At 39.6% G+C, this 21,689-nt stretch overlaps 1 protein-coding gene across 5 annotated transcripts in view; it reads left to right on the forward strand.

Moving 5' to 3' along the window:
- The window catches only part of LOC130277299 (uncharacterized), a 63,824-nt gene that overhangs the window by 23,156 nt on the left and 18,979 nt on the right, over nt 1-21,689 (forward strand). Inside the window, exons 6-8 of one of the 5 annotated variants that reach the window (XR_008845420.1) lie at nt 5,314-5,619; nt 7,984-8,167; nt 10,552-10,813. Coding sequence is in view for 3 of the 5 variants with exons in the window: in XM_056527854.1 (XP_056383829.1) it covers nt 5,314-5,619; nt 17,849-17,943 (401 nt within the window). In the remaining 2 variants the exon portion in view is untranslated. Of the gene's footprint in view, nt 1-5,313; nt 5,620-7,983; nt 8,168-8,214; nt 8,313-10,551; nt 10,814-17,848; nt 18,511-21,689 lie in introns of those variants that run through there. The other 4 variants (XR_008845421.1, XM_056527854.1, XM_056527855.1 and 1 more) reach the window with 4 other exon arrangements.

Below are 21,689 nucleotides of genomic sequence, written 5' to 3' on the forward strand. Positions count from 1 at the left end.
GGCAGTGGAGCGGAGTAGTGCGGGTCTCTGGAAGGGGTACATGCTGTCCTTGGATCAGGCCAAAGCATTTGATCGGGTGAACCACGAGTACCTCTGGTCCGTCCTCCTGAGATATGGCTTACCGAGTACTTTTGTGAATTGGCTTGTCACCTTATATGCAGGGGCAGAGAGTTTCCCGCTGGTGAACGGTTGGTCTGGCCGCTCTTTTGAGGTGGGGTCCGGAGTCCGTCAGGGTTGTCCTTTGAGCCCGCTGTTATACGTGTTCGCAATCGATCCCTTCGTCCGGAGGGTAGATTGTGGGCCGTTGGCGGGAGTCGGGATGACTCTGGCGGAGCCGGATGTCGCCCAGAGAGTGGTGGCGTACGCTGATGATGTCACTATTTTCGTCTCCTCACGGGAGGAGGTCGATGTGGTGATGTCAGAGGTGGACCGCTACTCGGAGGCATCCGGGTCCAAGATCAACCGGGATAAGTGTGAAAGTCTCTGGCTGGGAGGGGGAGATCCCACGTTTGATCTCCCGGACACCCTTCCAGGGCTCCAAGATTCAGCAAAAATTCTGGGCATCACATTCGGCCAGGATGATTATCCCACCAAAAACTGGGACGGTAAGCTCCAGGATGCCACTCAGAGGGTGAACCAGTGGAAGGGTTGGTCTATGACCCTCAGGGAAAGGGTACACCTGACCAAATCGTACCTGCTCCCCTTGTTTATCTATCTAGGCAGTGTATGTATCTTACCAGAGGCTTACTACACTAGGGTCTACAGCCTGTTTTTCCAACTGTTATGGGGGAACAGGTTGAACCTAGTCAAGAGGGAAGTTACGTACCGCACGAGGAGACTAGGGGGTTTATCTATGGTAAACCCTGTGGTGTTCTTAACGAACACCTTCTTGAAAGCTAACATCTCGAACCTCTGGTCAGAGAGGGCTCCTCCGTGGGTACTCTCCTGCAGGGAGTGGTTTCGGCCTTTCTTCCAGGAATGGGAGACAGGAGGGCAAGTGAAGGACCTCCGTACGCCCCATGGATATCTTCCGGCTTACGCTACCCCGACTCTGAAGGCGATACGTCGGTGGGGTCTGGGAGTGTGGGAGATCAGGACCCAGTCAAGGCAGTTCCTTGACAAACGGGTTCTGTTGACCCACTTCCAGAAGCCTCTGGCGCTCAGGGACTGCCCAGGTCGGGATCTGAGGGTGGGGTTGTATCTTTTAAACATGAAAAGGATCCCCCAGAAGTTTTGGGACTTGGCCTGGCGCTGCTTTCAGGGGAAGCTATGTGTAAAGGACAACCTGAAGTACAGGAACTCTGATGACCGGGGATGTCCCCGAGAAGAGTGCGGGGACACGCTGGAAAGCATGGACCACTTCCTGCTTCATTGTCCCTTTAACATAGGGGTCTACAACAGGGTGGGCGCTTCCATCGGCTGGAGTCATCTTGCCGGCCTTGCCTATCCGGAGTGGGCTTATGGGGCATTCAGGAACCTGGGTGGCCGAGATCGGGGCACTTTATTTTTAGTCACTTTAGTGGTTAGGTACTACACGTGGAATGCACGGTGCTTAGTGTCGACTCAACAGAAAATCCTCTCCGAGGTGGAGGTCTGTAGGAACATCACCGGTGACCTCGGGAAGATCAGGTCTTTGGAGTATGGCAGTCTTGGTACCAGTAGGGCTTCTCTCCTGTGGAGAGGTTTCTCATTTCATGTGCCCTAGGTACTAAACCTTTTGGGTAGAGTACCTTTTATTTTTGGTTAGGGGCAGTGTTATAGGGGTAGAGTTAGGGTGAGGGTAGGGTCAGATTTATTGTAGGGATAGAATTAGGGAGAATTGTAGGGGGAGTTAGGGAAAGAGTATAAAATGATTTATGTATCAGGTCTGCCATCCTTCTCCCTGGTGGTGGGCTGATATATGTACACATTAGCTTTTTGTTTTTGTTTTCAATTTACATGGTATGAAGGGCTTACAGGCAACCAAACTTGGGCCTAAAGGGGGTGGTGGTTCAGAATGTATAAGTTTGTATATAAGTTGGTTGGGAGGAGTGTTAGGTGGGGAGGGTGTATTTGTGGGTGGTGTTTTTTTTTTTTTTTTTTTTTTTTTTTTTTTTTTGAGTGGTATTTTGGGGACCTGACATGGGTCAGTTAAGGACTGCACTTTGAGAACTGTATGGACGGTATGGACTCTGACCCATGTACAGGAGGGGTGGTGTGGGTGAGGGGACAGTTTTAGTGTAGGTGTTTTCCGTTACTTTCTGTAGTATATTTTTGTGTATTTTCAGTGATTTTTGTATATATTGTGTTTTGTATATATTGGGTTTTGTATTTTATATTGTTTTATATTGTTTTATATTATATAGTGTATAGTGGCAGTCGGGTCAGTAGTTAAGTGGTGTCATATGTGTTTATGTGTGTATATGTGTGTGCGTTTATGTGTATATACATGTGTATGTATATATATATATGTATATATATGTATGTGTATGCTTGCGCATATGCATGTATACATGTTTGTGTATAAAATTTTATATTTAATTTTTTCCTCCTTGGGGGGGCTGCTCCCCTCCGGTGTCTCTGCTCTGCTCGCCTCCGGCTTCGCGGTCTCGCTTTTCGGCGGTGTTGTCCTCTTTTTCGGTTCTGGCTTGCTCTTTTTGGGTCCGGCGCTCGCCAGTTTCTGGGCCGCGCGCGGGTCCTCTCTGGCCGTCCTCGGCTCCTTGCCATGCTGGGCGTGCTTCGCGGGCCTTGCGGCCGTGCGGGGGCGGTGCGTGGGGCTGGGCTCTTTGGGCCCTCTCTCCGGCCGCATCTCCGCGCTGCTTTTCCCTGCCCTTCTTTCACCGGTGGATCTCTGGCTGGGAGGCAGAGTGTTATTTAGTAGCAAGTTGTGCTGAAATATTATAATTTATTTATTTATTTATTTATTTATTTATTTATTTATTTATTTTTTTTTTTTTTTCTTTCCCCTGGGTAAGGGTAATTTTTGAGTTACAGCCAAGTTGTGCTACTTTTATGTTCCTTTTCTTTAGTTTTATAGCCAAGTCGTGCTTTATTTTATGTTTTATATATTCTTGTAAGCCAAGTTGGGCTATTTTTATGTTCTTCTTTTTTGGAATGCGTGTTTGTGTGAGTTATTTTGTCTTTTGGTATGGGAAAGTAAAAGTATATTTTAGTAAATTTGGGCTGGCCGGTTAGGCAGATTTTGTTTTTGTAATTTTATTTATGTTTGTTATAGCTGGTTAAGCTTGTTTTTGTTTTATGTTTTGTATCAGATTTGTTTTTCATTTTTATAATAAAAAGAGTTACAGCTCCCAGCAGATTTTTCTTACTGTTATATGTAAGGATTTGCTTTATCTATATTAGTTATGTACTTATTTTTCTTAACTTCTCACTTTTTCCTATTTTTGAATGACATTTTGGTGCCTTTAGAACCAATTACCAGGTTTACATAGAGCTATGATCTCAGCATACAATGGTTTCAACATACAATGGTCGTCCTGGAACCGATTACTATTGTAACTTGAGGGACCACTGTATATGACTATTCATATATGGCCTCTAGCTCAAATCACGTGAGACTTGTCTATTGGACACGGATTACCAACATTTCAAGGGAATGACCTATTGTTTAAACATTTAAAATGCAACAATGTAAATTATATATAAATATATTAAATGCATTTTTAATATTTTCCTCCAAAAACATAGTTAATAAAATTCAAATCAGTGAGTTAAAAGTGAACTCCAAAATTCTTCCATACAAATCTTGTTCCACAAAAATGAAGACCTTAATAGGGCCGATCACTAAAGGGTTATTCCCCCCCCCCAGCAAAAAAAATTAAAAATTTGTAGCCCAAAATGGAGCCTTTAAAAATGCAATATATCTTCCAAAATCAGGTCAGGCTCAGGTCTTGAAGGTGTACTCCCGTGAAAATTTTTTTTTTTTTTTTTTTTTTTTATCAACTGGTGCCAGAAAGTTAAACAGATTTGTAAATATTAAAAAATCTTAATCCTTCCAGTATTTTTTAGGGGCTGTATAATAAAGAGAAATAAAAAAAAAGAAATGCATTTTCTCTGATGTCATGACCACAGTGCTCTCTACTGACTTCTGCTGTCCATTTTAGGAACTGTCCAGAGCAGCATATGTTTGCTATGGGGATTTTCTCCAGCTCTGCACAGTTCCTAAAATGAACAGCAGAGGTCAGCAGAGAGCACTATGGTCATGACATCAGAGGAAATGCATTTCTTTTTTGGATTTCTCTTTAGTATACAGCCCCTAAAAAGTACTGGAAGGATTAAAGATTTTTTAATAGAAGAAGTGATTTACAAATCTGTTTAACTGTCTGGCACCAGTTGATTTAAAAAAAAAAAAAAAAAAAAAAAAAAAAAAGGTTTTCACGGGAGTACCCCTTTAAAGGGGTACTCCGGCGCTAAGACATCTTATCCCCTATCCAGACGTCTGAATGCAGGGGTCCCGCCGCTGGGGACCCCCGTGATCTTGCACGCAGCACCCCGTTACCATTAGTCCCCGGATCTGATGACTGGCGATCACTGGGCCGGAGCATTGTGACATCACGGCTCCGCCCCCTCAATGCAAGCCTATGGGAGGGGGTGTGACAGCTGTCATGCCCCCTCCCATAGGCTTGCATTGAGGGGGCTGAGCGTGATGTCACACGGGGGCGGAGCCGTGAAGTCACAATGCTCTGGCCCTGTGATCGCCAGTCATCAGACCCGGAGCGAACATGCTCTGGTGACTGATGGTAACGGGCTGCTGCATGCAAGATCACGGGGGTCCCCAGCAGCGGGACGCCCACGGTCAGGCATCTTATCCCTTATCCTTTGGATAGGGGATAAGATGTCTTAGCGCCGAAGTACCCCTTTTAAAATAAAGAAAAGTTATGGCTTTTCTTATCAGAAGGCAGGGATAAAGGAGAAACTAAAAAAAAAAGACTGCCACACCATGACTGGTTGGCTATGAAGGCAAGAGGACAAAGATGTGAATGGATGACTCTTATGATACCAGAGGTGAGAGATATAGAATAAAAACTCTTTGAGAAGACCACCCAAAATTGCCATTTTAGGTTGGGTGGTCTTCTATGGGGTGGTCTTCTCAAAGAAAATGACCATTAAGCATAATGTATGGTGGACTAAAAATCCATCACACAAAATCTGATCTTGATAATAGAGTTGTTTAAAATATGTCTTTTAAAAGGTTTTTCTGTGTATCCTTATTTCTCTAATGTTAGTGTTTAATCTTGTCTACATGAAGACAACATATTCTCAAAACTGCTTTATAGACACATTTGATATGTTTTATTGTCTATTTTACTGTAGCTCCAGCCACAATAGAACCAATTGAGACCAAACAAGAATCCTACAACATTGGCGAAGAGTTGGAGCTGACATGCAAAATTCACTCATTTTATCCAAAAAGTATACAAGTGTTTTGGTACAAAGACACTGAAGAAATTTTACAACTAAACAACAAAGCTAAAAAAAATGACGATGGACTCTATGATGTTGTAAGTCGTGTGAAGATCACTGTTACCAAGGAAGACTTTATTAAAATATTTAGGTGTAAAGCGAAGCACCAATGTAATACCACAGAGGATGTGAAATGGAAAATGGAAAAGAAGCAAGGTAAATAACTAAGATAATAACTACTATGAAAAAGGACACAGCATAGTTGTCTTACATTTTAAAATTATACAAAAAATATTATGGCCACCTTCTGCGCAAATAACTATGAAATACATATTGACACTATCACTGAATAGTAGGCTTAAACTTAGCATTTATTAAAACACCTTAAAAACATCCTTCTCAGGATAGACAAACAAAATAACACTAAGTCACCAAAAAAGGGGTAACCTCACACAAAAATATATAAATTTGTCAGATCAGGGCCATAAATTATGTACATCATCCTGTATTATACTCCACTGTGTACATACATTTCATTACTTATCCTGTACTGATCCTGAGTTATATCCTGTATTATACTCCAGAGCTGTACTCACTATTCTGCTGGTGAGGTCACTGTGTACATACATTACATTACTTATCCTGTACTGATCCTGAGTTATATCCTGTATTAAACTCCAGAGCTGTACTCACTATTCTGCTGTTGGGGTGAGTGTGTACATACATTACATTACTTATCCTGTACTGATCCTGAGTTATATCCTGTATTATACCCCAGAGCTGTACTCACTATTCTGCTGGTGAGGTCACTGTGTACATACATTACATTACTTATCCTGTACTGATCCTGAGTTATATCCTGTATTATACTCCAGAGCTGCACTCACTATTCTGCTGGTGAGGTCACTGTGTACATACATTACATTACTTATCCTGTACTGATCCTGAGTTATATCCAGTATAATACTCCAGAGCTGTACTCACTATTCTGCTGGTGAGGTCACTGTGTACATACATTACATTACTTATCCTGTACTGATCCTGAGTTATATCCTGTATTATACTCCAGAGCTGTACTCACTATTCTGCTGGTGAGGTCACTGTGTACATACATTACATTACTTATCCTGTACTGATCCTGAGTTATATCCAGTATAATACTCCAGAGCTGTACTCACTATTCTGCTGGTGAGGTCACTGTGTACATACATTACATTACTTATCCTGTACTGATCCTGAGTTATATCCTGTATTAAACTCCAGAGCTGTACTCACTATTCTGCTGTTGGGGTGAGTGTGTACATACATTACATTACTTATCCTGTACTGATCCTGAGTTATATCCTGTATTATACTCCAGAGCTGTACTCACTATTCTGCTTGTGGGGTCACTGTGTACATACATTATATTACTTATCCTGTACTGATCCTGAGTTATATCCTGTATTATACTCCAGAGCTGTACTCACTATTCTGCTGTTGGGGTGACTGTGTACATACATTACATTACTTATCCTGTACTGATCCTGAGTTATATCCTGTATTATACCCCAGAGCTGTACTCACTATTCTGCTGGTGAGGTCACTGTGTACATACATTACATTACTTATCCTGTACTGATCCTGAGTTATATCCTGTATTATACTCCAGAGCTGCACTCACTATTCTGCTGGTGAGGTCACTGTGTACATACATTACATTACTTATCCTGTACTGATCCTGAGTTATATCCTGTATTATACTTCAGAGCTGTACTCACTATTCAGCTGGTGCGGTCACTGTGTATATAGATTACATTACTTATCCTGTACTGATCCTGAGTTATATCCTGTATTATACCCCAGAGCTGTACTCACTATTCTGCTGGTGATCTCACTTTGTACATACATTACATTACTTATCCTGTACTGATCCTGAGTTATATCCTGTATTATGCTCCAGAGCTGTACTCGCTATTCTGCTGGTGAGGTCACTGTGTACATACATTACATTACTTATCATGTACTGATCCTGAGTTAGATCCTGTATTATACTCCAGAGCTGTACTCACTATTCTGCTGGTGAGGTCACTATGTACATACATTACATTACTTATCATGTACTGATCCTGAGTTATATCCTGTATTATACTCCAGAGCTGTACTCACTATTCTGCTGGTGATCTCACTTTGTACATACATTACATTACTTATCCTGTACTGATCCTGAGTTATATCCTGTATTATACCCCAGAGCTGTACTCACTATTCTGCTGGTGATCTCACTTTGTACATACATTACATTACTTATCCTGTACTGATCCTGAGTTATATCCTGTATTATGCTCCAGAGCTGTACTCACTATTCTGCTGGTGAGGTCACTGTATACATACATTACATTACTTATCCTGTACTGATCCTGAGTTATATCCTGTATTATACTCCAGAAGGCATGTAATTAGACACCCTCCTATCCCCACAGCTTAGCTAAGCTCTTTTAAAGTAATAGCTTAGATAGAAATACTTGGGCTACAGTTCATTGTAACAACATATTCAGAATCGCACGATTAGATGAATTAATTCTTCCATTTTATTCTTAGTTTTCTGTAATATTCAAAGCTTAAAGCATGTTCCATAAAGCAGAAGTATCTACGCTAGCAGAGGTCTTAACATGCTAGTCGGGAGCCATCAGGGTCTGACGCGACGTTTCGGGGGAACACCCCCTTACTCATGAGTACTAGAGCCTGGTCTTCCAGGGTATTAGAAGAGATACATCACGTGTAGGTAATCAACCATATTTCTATTTAGATATTTATTTTTATCTTGATAAGTGGTATCAAAACCAACATCCTGGATTACAAATATACATTTACAAGAAAGCTTTCAAACTACAGACTTCATTCAAGCCTGATGGAGCGATTGTTTTAAGGTAGGTAATCCAATATGCCTCTCGCTGCAAGAGACTTTTGTGGTTCAAATTGTCATTCGCATCAATGTGAACTTATTCTAATATTTGCCAACGTAATTCTTTAACTCTGTGTTGTCTTTCTAGAAAGTGTCTTGCTTCTGTTGTTTCGCTGTATTTTGTAGATTCCCCTATAGATTTAGTACTTAGAACATAAAAATTCTATTAGAAAAGCTTTGTTAGCCTCACTTATTTTTCTGCTGGTTTTTCCAACATAGTAGTCACCGCAAGGGCTTTTTAACATGTACATAACATTTTCTGGAGATTTACCCTTACTGGAGATTTTAAAACCTTTTTCCGGATGATATATGTGTTCCCCTTTAATCACATTAATGCAGTGTGAACACGACAGGCAGGGATAAGTTCCCTTGCGTTTGGAGCCCAGAAAAGTTTGGTAGTCTTTCTCTCACTTATGTCACCTCGTATTAAAGTGTTTCCAATTATTTTCCCTTTATTATATACAAACATAGGAGGTTCTTTTAAAAGGCTACAGAACTTAAGGTGTGATTTTATTATTCCCCAGTATTTATTCACGTTTTTTTTTTTTTATTAGATTGGTATGTCTATTATATTGGTATGTCTATTATATGTACTAACGTACATTACTCTATCCATCTTTTTTGAGTTTTCGTCTCTCTTTTCAATAGATCTTCCCTGTCTATAAGGGCCACTTCACTTTCTATTCTCTTTAGATCTTTTTTTGTCATAGCCTCTATCTAAGAATTTATTTGTTATCTCTTTATATCTTTCATATTCTTCTCTTTTATTAATAATACGTTTTGCTCTGATATATTGACTTTTTGGCAGTTCACGGAAAATATTGGGATTATGGAAACTTTTGTGTAGCATATTGGTTTTATCTGTACCTGTAATGTACAAAGTGGTATCAATCAAATTGATTTCCATTTTTAGTAACTTCCACATCAAGGAATTGTATTTTTGGTGGATCATATGTAAGGGTGAATTTAATCCTCTGTACAAACTTAAGCCAGGATTCCTCTGATCCCTCCCACAGCATGAACACATCATCCACATAATGCCTCCATCTCAGTGGTGTGTCCATGCTGGGGGAAGAGAAAATTACCTCATTTTCAAACATGTGCATAAAATTAATCGCCAGACTTGGAGCGACTGGGGACCCCATTGAAGTCCCACCTACTTGTAAGAAAAATTGCATGTCAAAACGGAAGTAATTTTTATTTAGGACATAGTCCAATAAACCCATACGAAAAGCAATAACACGATTGCTTAGCAATTCATTTTTACATAGGACTTCGTGAATGCATTGTGCACCTTCTTTTTGTGGGATGTTTGTATATAAACTCTGGTCATCCAGAGTACAGAGGAATTTAGCATTGATTTCTGTTAATTATAGAAAGTGTGTAGTGTCCTGTAGACATTGTTCCAATCTATTAACCTCAGGTTGAAGGAAGCTATCCACAAGGATCGCGAGCGGCTCCAACAGGGAGCCCGTACCGGATAAGATAGGGCATCCCGGGGGGCGGCTATGATCCTTGTGGATTTTGGGTAGGAGGTATAGATTGGGACTCTGGGATATTTGACATTTAGCCATTAGCCTTTTTTTTTTTTTTTATTAGAAATAACATCTAATGCTTGATTGACAAACATATCTATATCAGTTTTTAATTTAGATGTCAGATATTCTTTTAATGGCAAATATACATTTCTGTCACTCAATTGCTTTTCAGCCTCCTCAATATAGTTTTCTTTTCGCATTAGTAAGATGCCCCCCCACTTGTCAGCCCTCTTAATAACAAGGGAGAGGTCATCTCGAAGTCCCTTCAAGGCACTTCTCTCATCTTTGGTAATATTAGGATGCATTTAATGAATATCATTCCATTTTTCACATACCTCTGATCTTACAATTTGAGAAAACGTATCAACACTATTAGTCAACACATTAGGTACAAAAGTAGATTTTTTTCCGAAGTGTGTCAGGAATGGAATGTAATCGTCTATCTTTACAAGGCAGTGATGATTCCCTACCCTGTAAATACATTTTCATTTAGATATTGAGACAGAATTTAAACAAATCAACCTTAATTTCAAAAATACGGTATCTTTGTAATGTGAAGGAACAAATCCTAAACCTTTATTGAGCACAGTTCTTTCAGTGTCCGTCAGGATATGATCTGAAATGTTCAAAATTAGATCTTCTCCTTTGTCTCTGTCTTTTTTTCAGATTACAATGGATTATGGATTATTAATAAAAGAGAAGAATATGAAAGAAAAAAAAAAGATAAATAAATTCTTAGAGGCTATGACAAAAAAAAAAAGATCTAAAGAGACTAGAAAGTGAAGTGGCCCTTATAGACAGAGAAGATCTATTGAAAAGAGAGAAGAAAACGCAAAAGAAGATGGATAGAGTAATGTACGTTAGAGTAATAGAGTAATGTAAATATAGTAGATATATCAATCTAATAAAAAATAAACATGAATAAATACTGGGGAATAATAGAATCAGACCTTATGTTTGGTAGCCTTTTTAAAGAACCACCTATCTATATATATATAAAACTCAACGTGTGTATGTATGTATGTGTGTATGTATATGTATGTATGTATGTGTGTATGTATGTATGTATATATGTGTGTATGTATGTATATATGTGTGTATGTTCCACAAAAACTTTCAAACGGCTAAAGATATTAACATGAAACTTGGCCACATGTTACTTATATGTCAACAACAAACATAGGATAGGTGATTTAACCCTTACTCGCCCCCATTTTCCAGGGGCGGGGCTTATGTTTTAAGTCCTATACAAGTCAATGGGAAATATATGTTACTGCATAACTTCTAAACGGCTGGAGATATTACGATAATACTTGGTCACATGTTACTTATATGTCCACTTAAAATACAGGATAGTTAATTTAACCCTTAACTACCCCCATTTGTGAGGGTTGGGGTTTTTTGTTTATAGTCTCATGCAAATCAATGGGAAATGTATGTTCCCATATAATTTCGTACGGCTGGAGCCATTTCAATACCTGGTACACATATTATGGGTCGGGATAGGAGGTCGAGATAGGAGGACGGGAAAGGAGGACGGGAAAGGAGAACGGGATAGGAGGTCGAGATAGGAGGACAGGATAGGACGGGATAGGACGTCGGGGTAGGCGGTTGAGATAGGAGGACGGGATAGGAGGACGGGGATAGGAGGACGGGGATAGGGGGTCGGGATGTGGGAATGGGATATGACAACAATATATGAGGATTGGATATGAAGTCAAAAGCTTCCATCTTTGTTTATTTTCCTCCCCAACAAGGATTAGGAAGGAAAAACCGGGCAACGCCAGGTACTCAGCTAGTGTTTGTATATAATGAAGGGAAAACAATTGGAAATACTTTAATACGAGGTGACATAAGTGAGAGAAAAGAAAGACTTTTCTGGGTTCGAGGTGACATAAGTGAGAGAAAAACCAAACTTTTCTTGGTTCGAAACGCAAGGGAACATATCCCTGCCTGTCGTGTTCACACTGCAATAATGCGATTAAAGGGAAAGACATATATCATCCGGAAAATCTTCAGTAAGGGTTTTTTCCACATGCAATTCTGAAAATGTTGTATACATGTCCTGGCGGTGACTGCTATGTTGGACAAACCATCAAAAAAATAAAAAAGTGAGGCTAACAGAACATAAAAATTCTATTAGAAAAGCTTTAAGTGCTAAATCTATAGGGGAATCTACAAAATACAGCCAAACAACAGTGACAAGACACTTTTTAGAAAGACAACATAGAGTTAATGAATTACGTTGGCAAATATTAGAACAAGTTCACATTGATGCGAATGACAATTTGAACAGCATATTGGATTACAGTGGTCCCTCAAGTTACAATATTAATTGGTTCCAGGGCGACCATTGTATGTTGAAACCATTGTATGTGGAGACCAGAACTCTATGGAAATCTGGTAATGGGTTCTGAAGCCCCAAAATGTCATCCAAAAATAGGAAAAAGTGAGGATTAAAGAATAATAAGTAGATTAATATAGATAAAGCAAATCCTTACATAAAAAAGTAAGAAATAGCTGCTGGGAGCTGTAAATCACTGTCTATGTCAGTGTTTCCCAACCAGGGTGCCTCCAGCTGTTACAAAACTACAACTCCCAGCATGCCCGGACAGCCGAAGGCTGTCCGGGCATGCTGGGAGTTGTAGTTTTGCAACAGCTGGAGGCACCCTGGTTGGGAAACACTGGTCTATGTAGAGGACAGGAGCTTCTTCAGGGTCCTGTACAGTACACGCAATGTCCTAAAATGTAAAATGGAGCCACCCTCACCTGATGTCCAAAGGAGCAGCTAACCCTGGTACAGGTAAAGAGTACAGAACATGTAATACCTCCCTGTACTGTAGGGGGCACTACCAGTCATCAGTCTGTGCATGTACTTCAGTAATACAGGGGTTTTACCAGTAAGATGCCAATTCTGATTGGTCGGTTTTTCCAGCCATTGACACGTTTCACAGATCTGGACTGTCTGTAGCATTGTATGTTGAGTTTGGTTTCAAGTTAAAATGTCCAGAAAAGACCATTGTATGTTGAAACTATTGTATGTTGAGGCCATTGTAAGTTGAGGGATCACTTGTACCTTGAATCGATCTCTCCATCAGGCTTGAATGAAGTCTGTAGAAAGCTTTCTTGTAAATGTATATTTGTGATCCAGGATATTGTTTTAGATTTCACGTAGGAAGATACAAATAAGAATAAATATCTAAATAGAAATATGGTTGATTATCTACACGTGAGATATCTCTTCTAATACCCTGGAAGACCAGGCTCTAGTACTCATGAGTAAGGGGGTGTTCCCCCGAAACGTCGCGTCAGACCCTGATGGCTCCCGACTAGCATGTTAAGACCTCTGCTAGCGTAGATACTTCTGCTTTATGGAACATGCTTTAAGCTTTGAATATTACAGAAAACTAAGAATAAAATGGAAGAATTAATTCATCTAATCGTGCGATTCTGAATATGTTGTTACAATGAACTGTAGCCCAAGTATTTCTATCTAAGCTATTACCAGTGGAAGTGGTGAGATTCCACCCCTGGGCAGTGATTAAAGGGGTACTCCCGTGGAAAACTTTTTTTTTTTGTTAATCACTTCTATTAGAAAATCTTAATCCTTCCAGTACCTTTTAGGGGCTGTATACTAAAGAGAAATCCAAAAAAGAAATGCATTTCCTGTGATGTCCTGACCACAGTGCTCTCTGCTGACCTCTGCTGTCCTCACCCTCAATGTGGGGGCAGTTGCCCATAGCAACCAATCAGCTCGCTTCTTTCATTTTTAAAGAGGCCTGTGAAAAATGAAAGAGGCGATTGGTTGCTATGGGCAACTGGAGAACTTTTCCTCTGGAGAGGTTTTGATAAATCTTCCCCACAGTCATTATTATCACATACAGTCATTATTATCACATACAGTCATTATTATCACATACACAGTCATTATTATCACATACACACAGTCATTATTATCACATACACAGTCATTATTATCACATACACACAGTCATTATTATCACATACACACAGTCATTATTATCACATACACACAATTATTATCACATACACACAGACATTATTATCACACACACAGTCATTATTATCACATACACACAGTCATTATTATCACATACACACAGTCATTATTATCACATACAGTCATTATTATCACATACAGTCATTATTATCACATACACACAGTCATTATTATCACATACACACAGTCATTATTATCACATACACAGTCATTATTATCACATACACACAGTCATTATTATCACATACACACAGTCATTATTATCACATACAGTCATTATTATCACATACAGTCATTATTATCACATACAGTCATTATTATCACATACACACAGTCATTATTATCACATACACACAGTCATTATTATCACATACACACAGACATTATTATCACATACAGTCATTATCACATACAGTCATTATTATCACATACACACAGTCATTATTATCACATACACAGTCATTATTATCACATACACAGTCATTATTATCACATACAGTCATTATTATCACATACACACAGTCATTATTATCACATACAGTCATTATTATCACATGCATACAGTCATTATTATCACATACACACAGTCATTATTATCACATACACAGTCATTATTATCACATACATACAGTCATTATTATCACATACAGTCATTATTATCACATACAGTCATTATTATCACATACACACAGTCATTATTATCACATACAGTCATTATTATCACATACATACAGTCATTATTATCACATACACAGTCATTATTATCACATACACAGTCATTATTATCACATACATACAGTCATTATTATGACATACACAGTCATTATTATCACATACACACAGTCATTATTATCACATACATACAGTCATTATTATCACATACAGTCATTATTATCACATACATACAGTCATTATTATCACATACACACAGTCATTATTATCACATACACACAGTCATTATTATCACATACACAGTCATTATTATCACATACACAGTCATTATTATCACATACACACAGTCATTATTATCACATACACACAGTCATTATTATCACATACATACAGTCATTATTATCACATACAGTCATTATTATCACATACAGTCATTATTATCACATACACAGTCATTATTATCACATACACAGTCATTATTATCACATACAGTCATTATTATCACATACATACAGTCATTATTATCACATACAGTCATTATTATCACATACACACAGTCATTATTATCACATACACAGTCATTATTATCACATACAGTCATTATTATCACATACAGTCATTATTATCACATACATACAGTCATTATTATCACATACACACAGTCATTATTATCACATACACAGTCATTATTATCACATACACACAGTCATTATTATCACATACACACAGTCATTATTATCACATACACACAGTCATTATTATCACATACACACAATAATGACTGTGTGTATGTGATAATAATGACTGTGTGTATGTGAGATAATGACTGTATGTGATAATAATGAGGGTGTATGTGAGATAATGACTGTGTGTATGTGATAATAATGACTGTGTATGTGATAATAATGACTGTGTGTATGTGATAATAATGACTGTGTGTGTGATAATAATGACTGTATGTATGTGATAATAATGACTGTGTGTGTGTGATAATAATGACTGTGTGTGTGTGATAATAATGACTGTGTGTGTGTGATAATAATGACTGTGTATGTGATAATAATGACTGTGTATGTGATAATAATGACTGTGTATGTGATAATAATGACTGTGTATGTGAGATAATGACTGTGTGTATGTGATAATAATGACTGTATGTGATAATAATGACTGTATGTGATAATAATGACTGTATGTATGTGATAATAATGACTGTGTATGTGATAATAATGACTGTGTGTATGTGATAATAATGACTGTATGTATGTGATAATAATGACTGTATGTGATAATAATGACTGTGTGTATGTGATAATAATGACTGTATGTGATAATGACTGTATGTATGTGATAATAATGACTGTGTGTATGTGATAATAATGACTGTATGTGATAATGACTGTATGTGATAATAATGTCTGTGTGTATGTGATAATAATGACTGTGTGTATGTGATAATAATGACTGTGTGTATGTGATAATAATGACTGTATGTGATAATAATGACTGTATGTATGTGATAATAATGACTGTGTATGTGATAATAATGACTGTGTGTATGTGATAATAATGACTGTGTATGTGATAATAATGACTGTGTATGTGAGATAATGACTGTGTGTATGTGATAATAATGACTGTATGTGATAATAATGACTGTATGTGATAATAATGACTGTATGTATGTGATAATAATGACTGTGTATGTGATAATAATGACTGTGTGTATGTGATAATAATGACTGTATGTATGTGATAATAATGACTGTATGTGATAATAATGACTGTGTGTATGTGATAATAATGACTGTATGTGATAATAATGACTGTATGTATGTGATAATAATGACTGTGTGTATGTGATAATAATGACTGTATGTGATAATGACTGTATGTGATAATAATGTCTGTGTGTATGTGATAATAATGACTGTGTGTATGTGATAATAATGACTGTGTGTATGTGATAATAATGACTGTATGTGATAATAATGACTGTATGTGATAATAATGACTGTGTGTATGTGATAATAATGACTGTGTATGTGATAATAATGACTGTGTGTATGTGATAATAATGACTGTGTATGTGATAATAATGACTGTGTATGTGATAATAATGACACAGTCATTATTATAACATACACACAGTCATTATTATCACATACACACAGTCATGTGTAATTACATGAGGAGGAGGTTTGTTACAGTGTGCCACCCCAGTAGTAAGGAGATTACATGAGGAGGGGGTTTGTTACAGTGTGTCACCCCAGTAGTCAGGAGATTACACGAGGAGGAGGTTTGTTACAGTGTGTCAGCCCAGTAGTAAGGAGATTAAACGAGGAGGAGGTTTGTTACAGTGTGTCAGCCCAGTAGTAAGGAGATTACACGAGGAGGAGGTTTGTTACAGTGTGTCACCCCAGTAGTCAGGAGATTACACGAGGAGGAGGTTTGTTACAGTGTGTCACCCCAGTAGTCAGGAGATTACACGAGGAGGAGGTTTGTTACAGTGTGTCACCCCAGTAGTCAGGAGATTACACGAGGAGGAGGTTTGTTACAGTGTGTCAGCCCAGTAGTAAGGAGATTACACGAGGAGAAGGTTTGTTACAGTGTTATCCCAGTAGTAAGGAGATTACATGAGGAGGAGGTTTGTTACAGTGTGTCACCCCAGTAGTAAGGTGGGGCGTGCCAAAGGGTGGAGCCACTGAGCAGGGTCAAGGAGGTGGCTTAATTAGCTTTTGCCTAGGGTGGCCTTGCACCAGACCTGACACTGCTGACACATTTTCGTGACAACATACATTTTTCTGATGCTTGTTAATACCACTAATATCACAGCGCAGTGCTATACCTGGTCTGCCACTATGCCAATGATTACCTAAAACAGGACCCATTTAAGTGTGACCATATCCTGACGAATGTAACTATGAAAGTATTGTGGTATTGCTGTAGTGTGTGACCGCTACAATTGCTTCCGGTTACAGTATTGTAAGCCATTACATAGCAGAAATATTATACAATTATACGTCCATATCAATAACCAATTTGTCTGCTACGGGTAGGGTCACATGTGCCGTATTGTGCTGCGTATTTTCCTACCCACTAAAGTCATTGGTTAGAAAAATCAGCTGCATATTTTGCTACCCATTGATTTCACACATTTTAGCCCTAGATAACATTGTACAGATTATATGACAATTACTAATAGGTATTTTAATTACTGTATAAAGACTTTGTGTTTCCTGAATTTTGTAAAAAAAAAAAAAAAAAAAGTCCAAGTGAGGTCAGCGATGAATGATAGATCCAATGCAAGGCCACGTTACAATGAAGGGGACAACAGAAGGATCATCACATACATAAGAAGATAAATATGAAGTTATGGAGACCAGTTTACAAGACAAACAAATTCTATTAATAACTTCCAATATCCATACACAACCTGGTGCTCAGGAGCAGTAGCTGCATGGAAAACATTATACAGCAGTACTGAGTAGTCTAAGCTGTGAACCAAGCACAGGCATGAGATCTGATGCTATCATGTAAACTCCTACAGTTTCAATGTCTTTCTCTTGTTTCTTTCCCTCCTCACCCTATTCCCCCCATCCCCTTGGAACAGAGAAGAAACAAAACAGGAGGATGGAGCCTTGTGTGATATCACCTATGACCAGCAGTTTTAGACAGAATTACTAATTTGTGCAAAAAGTTGTTGAAACAACAGATACATTTGTAACTAAGATAGGGTGTTTGTTCCTGACACTATAAAAGTGCCATATGTTACTCATAAATAGGTTCTCCTACTAGGCTGAAAACAGACACCATGTTTAAAAAATAAAAAAATGCCACAGCCAGATGTTATCTGGGAGTCAAAAGGAAAATATTCTTGGCTTTTTCAGAATTTTTCCCCTTAAAGGGGTACTCCGGTGAAAACCTTTTTTCTTTTAAATCAACTGGTGGCAGAAAGTTAAACATATTTGTAAATTACTTCTATTAAAAAATCTTAATCTTTCCAGTACTTATTAGCTGCTGAATGCTACATAGGAAATTCCTTTTTTTTTGGAACACTGATGACATCACGAACACAGTGCTCTCTGCTGACATCTCTGTCCATTTTAGCAACCATGCATAGCAGATGTATGCTAAGGGCAGCATGGTGGCTCAATGGATAGCACTCCTGCCTTGCAGTGCTGGGGACTTGGGTTCAAATCCCACTAAGGACAACAATAAATAAAGCGTTATTATTATTATAATAACATCAGCAGAGAGAACTGTAGTCGTGATGTCATCAGAGAGCAAAAAGAAAAGAATCTCCTCTGTAGTATTCAGCAGCTAATAAGTACAGGAAGGATTAAGATTTTTTAATAGAAGTAATTTACAAATATGTTTAACTTTCTGCCACCAGTTGATTTAAAAGAAAAAAGGTTTTCACCGGAGTACCCCTTTAAGGCTATGTTCACACAGCAATTCCACACAAATTCTGTTTGGCAAACTTTGCTGAACGGAATTTTGGAACTTTGCCGAAATTCCACCAAAATTGCAGAGGAAATTCAGCGGAATTCTGTGTTTAATGGGATTCCACCCTCAATTCCGCAACATTGTAAGACTAAATTTATATTTTTGTGTAATTTCCACAGCGGAAATTCCGCTGCCTGGATGGGACAGCGTAATCCAATTAAACCTGATATGCAATAAATTCCGCTGTGTGAACATAACCTAATTCTTCAATAGAATTTCTTAACCCCTTAAGGACGCAGCCCTTTTTCGCAATTCTGATCACCGTCACTTTACAAATTAATAACGCAAAGACGCTTTTACCGAATATTCTGATTCTGAGATAGTTTTTTCGTGACATATTCTACTTTATTTTGGTGGTAAATTTTCGGCGTTAATTGCATCCTCTTTTGGTGAAAAATCCCAAAATTTCATGAAAATTTTGCATTTTCTAACTTTGAAGCTCTCTAATTGTAAGGAAAATGGATATTCCAAATAAATGTTATTTTTCTTCACAAACACAATATGTCCACTTTATGTTGGCATCATAAAATGGACATACTTTTGCTTTTTGAAAAAATTAGAGGGCTTCAAAGTAGAGCAGCAATTTTCAAAAATGTCATGAAAATTGCTAAATCTGAAGGGACAGATGTTACAGAACTACAACTCCCAGCATGCCTGGGCAGTCGAGGCATGCTGAGAGTTGTAGTTTGGCAACATCTGGAGGGCTACTGTTTGGGCACCACTGTAACAGTGGTCTCCAAACTGTGACCCTCCAGATGTTGCAAAACTACAACTCCCAGCATTCCCAGACAGCCTTTGGCTCTCTGGGCATGCTGGGAGTTGCAGTTTGGCCCCCCTAGTGGTTGCCACAGTAAAGATCGATTTACTTTCACTTTCGATTCCCCCCCCCCCCTGCCCCCCACTGTCGATTCCCTACCTGATCAGGATCCTGCAGGCTCCAGCGAAGATCCCAGGTCCCCAGGCATCTTCTCCTGCAGGTACGGCCTCCATCTTCTTCCCAGAACCCCTCGACATCCAGGGGCGGGCAGAACGGGGGGTTGCCATGGCAACCCCCTGTCCTGTGCTGCCATTGGTCAGAACTCCGTTCTGAGTAATGGCAGAGGATAGGAGTAGATCGCAGCTTTGCGATCTCACTCCAATCCTTTAGGCTGTTGCTGACAACTCCGATCAGCCCTATTTTCCGAGTGATCGGGTCACCAGAGACCCGATCAGCCCGGAATTGGAGAAAATCGCATGTCTGAATTGACATGCGATTTTCTCCGATCGCCGACATGGGGGGGGGGGGGGGCATCCCGCATCAGGCATCCGGCTCCGGTCCCCAACCGGCCTCGGTCCTTAAGGACTCGGAATGCAGGGCGTATCCATACGCCCTGTGTCCTGAAGAGGTTAAAGGGGTACTGGTGCCAGAAAGTTAAAGTAATTTGTAAATTACTTCTATTAAAAAATCTTAATCCTTCCAGTACTTATTAGCTGCTGAATACTACAGAGTAAATTATTTTCTTTTTGGAACACAGTGCTCTCTGCTGACATCTCTGTCCATTTTAAGAACTGTCCAAAGTAGAAGAAAATCCCCATAGAAAACATGTGCTGCTCTGGACAGTTCCTAAAATGAACAGAGATGTCAGCAGAGAGCACTGTGGTCATGATGTCAGCAGAGAGCTCTGTGTTCCAAAAAGAAAAGAATTTCCTCTGTAGTATTCAGCAGCTAATAAGTACTGGAAGGATTTCGATTTTTTAATAAAAGTCATTTACAAATCTCTAACTTTCTGTCACCAGTTGATTTAAAAAAAAAAAAAAGAAAGTTTTCCACCGGAGTACCCCCTTTAACCCCTTAAGGACCAAGGGCGTACAGGTACGCCTTTGCTCCCTGGTACTTAAGGACCAAGGGCGTACGTACCTGTACGCCCGTGGGAATTTCGGTCCCCGCCACGCGCCGGGCGGGGATCGCGCCGGGGTGAATGCTGATATCTATCAGCAGACACCCCGCGCAAATGCCCAGGGGGGTCATTAGACCCCCCCATGTCGGCGATCGGCGCAAATCGCAAGTGAATTCACACTTGCGATTTGCGCCGATTCCGGGTCAGGCTGGGTCCACACTACGTTTTGTCCCATACGGGAGCGCATACGGCAGGGGGGAGCTAAAAGCTCGCGCTCCCGTATGTCACCGTATGCGCTCCCGTATGTCATTCATTTCAATGAGCCGACCGGAGTGAAACGTTCGGTCCGGTCGGCTCATTTTTGCGCCGTATGCGCTTTTACAACCGGACCTAAAACCGTGGTTGACCACAGTTTTAGGTCCGGTTGTAAAAGCGCATACGGCGCAAAAATGAGCCGACCGGACCGAACGTTTCACTCCGGCCGGCTCATTGAAATGAATGACATACGGGAGCGCATACGGTAACATACGGGAGCGCGAGCTTTTAGCTCCCCCCTGCCGTATGCGCTCCCGTATGGGACAAAACGTAGTGTGGACCCAGCCTCATACGGGTCTATGGTGACTCGGTGACCCGGAATAGAAGGGGGATCGCGGGTGTCCTAGACACCCACGATCCCCCTGTAGCGATAGGAGTGAGGTGGCAGAGTTGCCACCCCTCCTATCTCT

The sequence above is a fragment of the Hyla sarda genome, chromosome 6 (genome assembly GCF_029499605.1).
Source record: "Hyla sarda isolate aHylSar1 chromosome 6, aHylSar1.hap1, whole genome shotgun sequence".
Taxonomy (NCBI): Eukaryota; Metazoa; Chordata; class Amphibia; order Anura; family Hylidae; genus Hyla; species Hyla sarda.